At 48.4% G+C, this 9,271-nt stretch overlaps 1 protein-coding gene across 1 annotated transcript; it reads left to right on the plus strand.

Moving 5' to 3' along the window:
* Positions 1-3,706: 3,706 nt before the first annotated feature.
* LOC146355639 (vomeronasal type-2 receptor 26-like) lies at positions 3,707-7,958 on the plus strand. The gene is made up of 6 exons (XM_084829948.1): positions 3,707-3,997; positions 4,891-4,965; positions 5,080-5,700; positions 6,745-6,881; positions 7,076-7,157; positions 7,767-7,958. The coding sequence occupies exons 1-6, from the start codon at positions 3,707-3,709 to the stop codon at positions 7,956-7,958; spliced, it is 1,398 nt and encodes a 465-aa protein (XP_084686074.1).
* Positions 7,959-9,271: the final 1,313 nt, after the last annotated feature.

Genomic DNA, 9,271 nt, shown 5'->3' on the forward strand with positions numbered 1-9,271 from the left:
TTCCAGTGAGTTTTCTCTTCGCATTAGGTGGCCAAAATATTTGAGCTTCAGTTTCAATATCGGTCCTTCCAATGAGCAGTCAGGGTTGATTTCCTTTAGGATTGACTGATTTGACCTCCTTGCAGTCCAGGGGACTCGTAAGAGTCTTCTCCAGCACCAAAGTTCGAAAGCATCGATTCTTCAGCGCTCAGCCTTCCTTATAGTCCAGCTCTTACAGCCATACATTACTACTGGGAAAACCATAGCTTTGATTAGATAGCCCTTTGTCGGCAAGGTGATGTCTCTGCTTCTTACTATGCTGTCTAGGTTGGCCATAGCTTTCCTCCCAAGGAGCAAGCGTCTTTTAATTTCATGGCTACAGTCACCATCTGCGGTGATCTTGGAGCCCAAGAAAAAGAAATCTGTCACTGCTTCCATTTCTTCCCCTTCTATATGCCAGGAAGTGATGGGGCCAGATGCCATGATCTTCATTTTTTTAATGTTGAGTTTCAAACCAGCTTTTGCACTCTACTCTTTCATCCTCAACAAGAGGCTCTTGAGATCCTCTTCACTTTCTGCCATTAGGGTGGTATCGTCTGCATATCTGAGGTTGTTGATAATTCTCCCGGCAATCTTAATTCCGACCTGTGATTCATCCAACCCGGCGTTTCTCATGATGTACTCTGCATATAAGTTAAATAAGCAGGGTGACAATATGCAGCCTTGTCATACTCCTTTCCCAATTTGGAACCAATCGGTTGTTCCATGTCTGGTTCTTACTGTTGCTTCTTGACCATTACAGGTTTCTCAGGAGACAGGTAAGATGGTCTGGTACTCCCATCTCTTTAAGAATTTGCCACAGTTTGTTGTGATCCACAGAATCAAAGGCTTTAGTGTAGTCAATGAAGCAGAAAGAGACGTTTTTCTGGAATTCTCTTGCTTCCTCCATGATCCAGCGAATGTTGGCGATTTGATCTCTAGTTCCTCTGCCTCTTCGAACCCAGCTTATACTTCCGGTAGTTCTCGGTTCGCATACTGCTGAAGCCTAGCTTGTAGTATTTTGAGCATAATCTTGCTGGCATGTGAAATGAGCGCAATTGTATGGTAGTTTGAACACTCTTTGGCGTTGCCCTTCTTTGCAATTGGAATGTAAACCTACCTTTTCCAGTCTTTTGGCCACTGTTGAGTGTTCCAGATTTGTTGGCATATTGAATGCAGCACTTTAACAGCATCATCTTTTAGGATTTTAAATAGCTCAGCTGGAATACTGTCATCTCTGCTAGCTTTGTTGTTAGTAATGCTTCCTAAGGCCCACTTGACTTCACTCTCTAGGATGTCTGGCTCAAGTTCAGTGAGCGCACTATCATGGCTATCAGGGACATTAAGATCTTTCTTGTATAGTTCTTCTGTGTATTCTTTCCACCTCTTCTGAATCTGAATTCTGAATCTGTTTCTGAATCTGAAACAGAAACAGAATACTTCTGTTAGGTCCCTGCCTTCTTTGTCCTTTATCATGCCCATCTTTGCACAAAACGTTCCCTTGATATCTCCGATTTTCTTGAAGAGATCTCTAGTCTTTCCCATTCTGTTGTTTTCCTCGTTTTCTTTGCATTGTTCATTTAAGAAGGCCTTCTTTTCTCTCCTTGTTATTCTCTGGAACTCTGCATTCAGTTGGCTATATCTTCCCCTTTCTCCCTTGCTTTTCGCTTCCCTTCTTTCCTCAGCTACTTGTAAATAGGGATGTTGGAGAATTTCTCCACGAATCTCCGGGAGGCTGAATGCCAACGCATTCTGCCCCCCGAAATTGGTGGAGAAACGGTCCGCCCGCCTGGGATGGGACTTACCTTGTGCGAATGGCCCTCGCAGCGGCGGGTCCTGGCGGCGGTGTGGTGGTGGTGCGGCGATGGGCGGGCTTTCAACCGGCTGCCGCCGCCGCCATTTCCCAGTAAAAAAAAAAAAAGTGATAGGCTACATAAAGATTTATGTAGCCTATCACGGCTAGATTTTCAAAAAACACCATGATAGGCTACGTAAATGTTTACGTAGCCTATCACGGCTGACTTTGAAAAAAAAAAAAAGCGCGTACACAAATGGCGGCGCCCATAGGTGCCGCCATTTGCTTACGCGCTTTCCCCCCCCCCCAAAGTCAGCCGTGATAGGCTACGTAAAGATTTACGTAGCCTATCACGGTGTTTTTTGAAAACCTAGCCGTGATAGGCTACTTAAATCGTTACGTAGCCTATCACGTTTTTTTTTTTTTTTACTTCTTCCTGGCAGAAGAACTTTCACGGCCGGAGAGGCGGGGCGCTCCCCCCGGCCAGAATTTCGGTGGGGAGCGATGGGGCGCCTCCCCCCCCGGCCAGAATTTCGGGGGGGAAAATGGAGCGCCTCCCCCCCACCGCAAAGCAAGCTGCAGGACCAGGAAGGGACTTTCGTCCATCCCTACTTGTAAAGCCTCATCAGACAGCCACTTTGCTTTCTTGCATTTCTTTTTCTTTGGGATGGATTTAGTTGCTGCCTCCTGAACAATGTTACAGATAGGGATGTCAGAGAATTCCGTGACGGATCTCGGTGAGGCCGAATGCCAGTGCATTCGGCCCCTCGAAATCTGTTGCGGAATGAAGCCCCCGCCCCCCCAACCCACAATAGGCGTGCAAAACAGAGCACTTACCTGCTCCCGTCCATGTTGCTTTGCGAATGGCGACCGTCCTGCAGCCGTCATTTGCTTCCTCCTCTTCATAGCCATGATAGGCTACGTAAATACTTACGTAGCCTATCATGGCTCAATACAGGAATGCAAATGGCAGCGGCTACGACAGGAATCTCCTACTGGGACATTCCAGGGACTAAAGCTGCCTTGACCACTGAGCTATGGTCCTTCTCCACAGTAGTTCTGAACCACATGTGTAAAATCTTGCTTCACTAGAAAGAGTTACTGGAGATGTAGTGATGAATCCTGGGTTAACTTTGCTTGTAAAAGAATCGGCCAAGTTCCTGGAGGACAGGCCTATTGGAAGCTCAGAAATAGAGATTCCACTGTTGGTGGCAGTCTACCGCTGATCATTCAGGAGCTGCTGAGAGGAGGGAGAAGAAGAAATTATGGCTGCTATGTTCATATCTATCTTGTGGGGCACCCAGGAAGCATCTAAGTTGACCACAGTTGGAAAACGTATGATGAATTAGAGGGAGCCACCTTGGTCTGATACAACAGAGCTCATCTGATGTTCTTCTAACTATGTCCTTCAACCAATTCATGGAGAAGGCTGGTTGAACTGAGAACACTTTGCTATTGTTAATCCTGATAGAGCTGCACAGTGGGAAGGACCCTGTCAAACTGTTTATATATATTGTTTTTGCGCTTTGGTTTTATGTGGAAGCCACCTTGGAAACATCTGTATCCTGGAAGGTGGAACATCAATAATGAAAATATATAGTAAAAAAATAAATTATAAATGAGCTGAATTAGATCTCTGATCCAGCAGGGCTTTTCAGGTGTTCCTATGAAATTATTGCATCCAGCAATATTGCATCCAGCAATAATTGGTGTCTCTCTGAGTCAAAAGAACAACTTGAATTTGTCTGTGAATCCTTCATGTCGACGTCTGTGGTCTAGAAGTTTTGTGTCTGTAGAAAAGGGTTCAACCAGATGGACGTTTTAACCCTCCGCTTCTCGGCAGTTCTGTTGGGATCCTCACCCACCTCCTAATGCCACTCTCATCACTGCAGGATGATAAAAAAGTACTACCAGGAACTCCTGGCCTTGGCGTTCACCATCAAGGAGCTCAACAAGGATCCTGTTCTCTTACCCAACTGTACTCTTGGCTTCCGCATCTGTGACCACAGCAACATTGCAAGATGGATCTACTTGAACAGTCTGTCTCTCCTCTCCACACGAGGCCAAATGTTTCCGAATTATAGATGTCACAAGCATGATCAACTGCTGTCTGTTATTTGGGGTCTGGACTCCAAATCCTCAAGGGAGATTGCATCCTTCATGGGAATCTTCAAGTTCCCACAGGTGAGGGGATTCACTTGGGGATAGATGTGGGGGCCTGCAGAGCTCAGGAACACCAAGGTGGAAAGGCAAATATCTGAAAACAGATCTGCCTGTGCAGTGTGTGGGTTGCTTTGATTCTGGGTGGCAGGACTGGGGGGCCTTCTGGCTTTGCCTAACCTGCCATGCAATAGCTTTGGTGGTGGCTAGGAATCTCAAGTGGCTACTGCGTGTCTAATCCCAGCCAGCAATCAGTCTGTTCAAAAGGTTTTGTATTGGGAGACATAACAAGGAGTTTTGCGACCCCTTAAGGAATAAAAAATGTAGAAGGTGCCAAAAGGCTCCTTGTTGTTCTTGCTGCAATTGACTAACGCGGCTATTGCGTTGCCCTTATTTTCGCCGTAGTCTACGTAAATCTTTACGTAGACTACAGGGACCAAATAAGGAACGCAAATGGCAGCTCCCTATGGGGGCCGCCATTTGTGTACGCGCTTTTTTTTCCCCCCAAAGTCACCCGTCATAGGCTACGTGATGATTTACGTAGTCTTTCACAGCTGACTTTGGAAATCCAGCCGTGATAGGCTACGTAAATCGTTACGTAGCCTATCACGGGGGTGGTTTTTTGTTTTTGTTTTCCCCCGCGGCTGGGTAGACGGGGCGTTTCTACCCGGCCTGAATTTCACCGGCAATCGATGGGGTGCCTCCCGCCTGGCCTGAATTTCGGCCGGGCAAGGCGGAGCGCCTCCCCCCCCTCACATGAACTTCGGGGGGAGAAGCGAACCGCCTCCCCCCCACCGCGAAGCAAGCTTCGAGGACAGGTAAGGGACTTTCGTCCATCCCTAATTAAAAATTGTGTCAGTCTTTACAGTGCCACAAAATTCTGACTGAACGGACTAACAGCAAATTCCTTCCTTCAGCTCGGATATGGCTTGTTCGAGACAACGGAATATCTTTCCTTCTACCAGATTGATCCCAGTGAAACCTCCCAGTATGTGGGCTTAGTCCAGCTGCTCCTGCATTTCTACTGGAACTGGATTGGGCTGGTTGCCTTAACTGATGACGCTGGTGAACATTTCATCCAGTTGCTGACACCAATGCTCAAGCAGAATGACATCTGCGTGGCCCTCACTGACATGTTCAATCCAGGAAACGACCTCCTTCTACAACAAGCACTATCTGGCTCTATTCCTCATTCTTGGTTTGACCCTCAAGTGATGATTGTCTTTGGGGACCCCAGTGTTATACAGATATTAACAGTGTTCTTGGTTATTCATGAACGAAAGACCAAGATCTCATTTAGGAAGGTTTGGATCCTGACATCCCACTGGGAAAGTTCTTCGACAGACCTGGCCAACCTCTTCCAGGGTGCTTTTCACTTCAGAGTGCACAGGAGGGATGTGCCAGGATTCAAGCATTTTCTCTGGGCTTTAGATCCAAACCAACCACAAGGAGATGTCTTTCTCCATCAATGGTGGGAAGAGGTATTTGAATGTCAGTTTCTGAAATCAGACCAAACTTCTCCAAAGGCAGAGAGAAGATGTACCGGGGAGGAGAAGGTACAGGACCTGGAGGTCCACAAGTTGGAAATGACCATGTCTAGTCACAGCTACAGCATTTTCAATGCTGTCTATTCCGTGGCACATGCGCTACATTCCGTGTCCTCATCTGGATCCAAACGTGGACTGAAGGGGGAAGGCAAGTGGCTTCCAAATATCCAGCCGTGGCAGGTAATGTCCTCCTTCAAATTTAGCAATTTTTTAGAAGGTGCCTTGGTGGTTTCTCAGTGGTCTGAGCCTGGAAGCAAAGGCTCAGCCTGGGAAAAAGGCTATTAGTCCACTCTAAGGCTCCAAAGAAAGACATTTCCCACGGATATTCTTTCATGGCTGTCATTTCCCCTGAAGAGCCTTAAAAAGGGAGTGAAGAGCAGCAGAGACTCACACTGTTTCTGTAACATTTATGTATTCACTAATGTGGCTTTGAGGAGCAAGAAATCAGGCAAGTCCTCACCCCAAAGCCATAGTGCTAATCTAGCAAGCATTGCTGGTCCCCCCACCTCAATCTGCAGAAGCGACAGCAGGCAACCGCCACCCCCCCCCCCCGCCAGGCAGCTGCAGAACCCCAGGAGTTGCTTGCTTTGAGGGTTCGAGCCTAATGCTTCTGCCACCCATTCAAAGGCATGAGGGCGGCTTGAAGCAAGCAGACGCCAAAGGAAAAAGCCCAACCACTGCGCAAGCAGTTAGTGCCCAATGAACATGTCTTGATGCATCTTAAGTGCACACTAAACAATGGAGTACAGAAAAAAAGTCTCATAACATGATGGCAGTCACAGTATTGTCAGGTTTCAAGCCCTTCCGACCTGTGCGTAGTCAGACAAAGAAGTCAGTCTCCAAGTACACAGGTTTTGCTGAGCAAAGCTATCATTCTCTCAGCTAGTCGGGTGACAGACCTGGTCATCTTCTGACAAACCAGTGCTAATGTCCCTGATCAAGCTGACGCAGCCCTAAACAGCTTATCTGAAGTTCACTCTGAAAGATGCACACCAGCAGAGGAGAAAGCTGTTGCACTTCTGACTCTGCTCTACAGCACGAATCCTGAAGGGCTGTCTCAGTCCCGCCCTCAGGGAGGATCCTGCCCTAGAGACCTCCCGTGATGGGCCAGCTTGGTGGAATGCCTGACCTCCTTGTGCTGCTCCTCCCTCTTGACTGTGGGCTTGATCCATGTATCTGTCACACTCACCTCCTCCCCCTCTGTGAATTGCTGGGTTCTCACAGAAGGAAAAGTTATGGTGGGCTTCGATCCCACTGATTAGCCTGCCCTTGGGAAGGTCCTTCCCTGTCTCTGTAAGCTCCCTGAGGCTTGGGTTCCTCTTCCATGGTCTCTGCAGGGAGACTGGGCCCAATCCTGACAGGTATGTTGGAAGATACCAGAACTCACTCACAATGACCCTGATTTCTAATTCTCTCTTCCATTTCAGATTCTTGCCTCTTTGAGGAAAGTCTGGTTTAACAACAGCATTGGAGAGCAAGTCTCTTTTTATAAAAACAGAGAGAGATACGATATTGAGAACTGGATTTTCTTCCCAAATACATCCTTTGCTCCCAGGAAAGTTGGACAGGTGGATCCAGAAGCTCCCCCCGGCCAAGATTTCACCATTCATTCTGATGAGATTGTGTGGGCTACAGAGGTGAGTTTGTGGTGAATATCAAGGGAGAAGGAAAGAATATCGTAGTTCTGTCACTTGAGAAGAGATGTCTCCTTTCTAGATGAGACCAAAGGCCTATTGAGTCCAGTGATAAAGAACAATGTTTGCATGCAAAACCCCCAGGTTCAGCCCAGGGCATCTCCAGGCAAGAGTGGAAAAAAGCCTCTCCTTCCATGCCCAGAGAGCCGCGGCCAGTAAGGGCTGACTATATGGGGTTAGTTGGATCAAAGGGAGAAGGGAGAGGTAGAAGGGAGAAGACCCATCTCCATCCAGGGCGCAAGGGAGCTTGACGAGCTTCCCCCTCCACTCGCGCAGCCCGGATCCACTTGTTGAGCCTCCCTGTTTCCCCAATGAGCCGCATGACCCATGCCTCCTTTCCACACCAAGTACTCCGGCAATCAAGTCTTTGTGCTTTATGCACACAAAGGCGGAGTCCTTGACTGCTGGAGTTCTCAGCGCGGCGCATCCCCGCCCCCCCGCCACCGCCAAGCACTCTAGCCCTGCCCTCCTCTCGAGGAGGGCAGGGCTAGAGCACTGGAGTGCTGCAGTGGCCCTTCCTGCCATGCCGGTTGTCAAGAACTTCCTTGACAGATGGTGAGGGCAGGACAGGTCCCGGCTCCACCACCCCTCAGCACGATTGCCCTGTCCTCTTCACGAGGAGGACAGGACGAGAGCATTGGGGTGGCACTGAGGCCCCTCCTGCCCACGCTGGTTGTCAAGAGCTTCCTTGACAGCCAGTTGAGGAGGGACGGGTCCTTAGCGGAGCTCCCAGCCACTCGCTGAGCTCTGGGGTGCTCGGTGGCCAGGTCCAGAAAAGATTCACCCTTCCTAAATGTGGTCCTATCCATCATGTGATGGGAAACCTGGCTGAGTAACTCCAAGTGCTTTTTAGTGTGATGCCTATCACATGTAAAACCTCAAATATTTCTCTCTTCCCTTTAAGAAGACACCCCTTGCCAGGTGTGTAGAGCAGTGCTCTCCAGGGCACCAGAGAAGAGTTCCAGAGGGGAAGCCCGTTTGCTGCTATAGATGCGATCATTGTCCGGAAGGGACAATTTCTAACTTGACAGGTACCACAAACTTTGTAAGAGCTATGTAAAAGTGCAGAACATACATGGACAAGAGTCGAGTGAGGACATAGGAAAACCAGAGACAAGAAAAAGAGTGAGCCATTTCCCTAGGAATATTTTCTCAATAAATCCTATTGTGATTGCCTAACTCGGTGGTTTAGTGGTTTGCAAAGTCTTCACAATTTCTTGAAGAAATCTTCTATTTAAATAATAAAACAATGACTCTCATTACATTATTAATACTCACAAGTACAGAATCTGTTGGGGTTTCTTAGCTACTCACATTGGCCAATCTCTCCATACTGTATTTTTTTAACACTGTACCTCCATTTTCAAATGTTTTGGCATCAGAGCTGAAGCTGTTTGGGCAGAACATTGAAATCAGGGCAGGTGGTTGGTCATCTTTGGAACACCTATAGGTATGTACGAAACTACTTACCTGTTTCGTTTCGTGACATCCATGGGGGGAGGAAGGTGCTCAGTCCCTCCCCCCAAAATCATCACCGGCCGGCTGTGCTCCGCAGTGACTCTGCGGAGCTGCCTGCCGGGGCCGCCTGCAGCAACATCCGGCCACTCCTGGGCTGCACGGGGATGCAAATGGCGGCTGCCATAGCCGCCATTTAATTTCCCTTTTTTTCCCCCGTGATAGGCTACGTAAATATTTACGTAGCCTATCACGGCCTCCGCAGGGACGCAAAGGGCGTATGTACTTAGTATTTACATAGCAAATGGCGCATTTACAAGTATTTGCATAGCCTATCACAGCGAAAAATCATGAAGCGAATGATGGCCACAGACGCGGCCACCATTCGCAAAGCAGCGCGAACGGCACCAGGTAGGTGCTCCGTTTCGCGCGCCTTCTGTGGGGGGGGCCCTTCGTTTTGCCATGGATTTCAGGGGGCCGAATGCACTGGCATTCAGCCTCACTGAGATCCGTGGCGGAATTCTCCGCCATCCCTACTGGAGCATGTTATCCCAATCTCAAACACGTTGCCCTTTCTACCGATAGCGATCACTTCAAGGTGT

The sequence above is a fragment of the Heloderma suspectum genome, chromosome 2 (assembly GCF_057233095.1).
Source record: "Heloderma suspectum isolate Gila_16-S chromosome 2, 16-S_ref, whole genome shotgun sequence".
NCBI classification, from domain to species: domain Eukaryota; kingdom Metazoa; phylum Chordata; class Lepidosauria; order Squamata; family Helodermatidae; genus Heloderma; species Heloderma suspectum.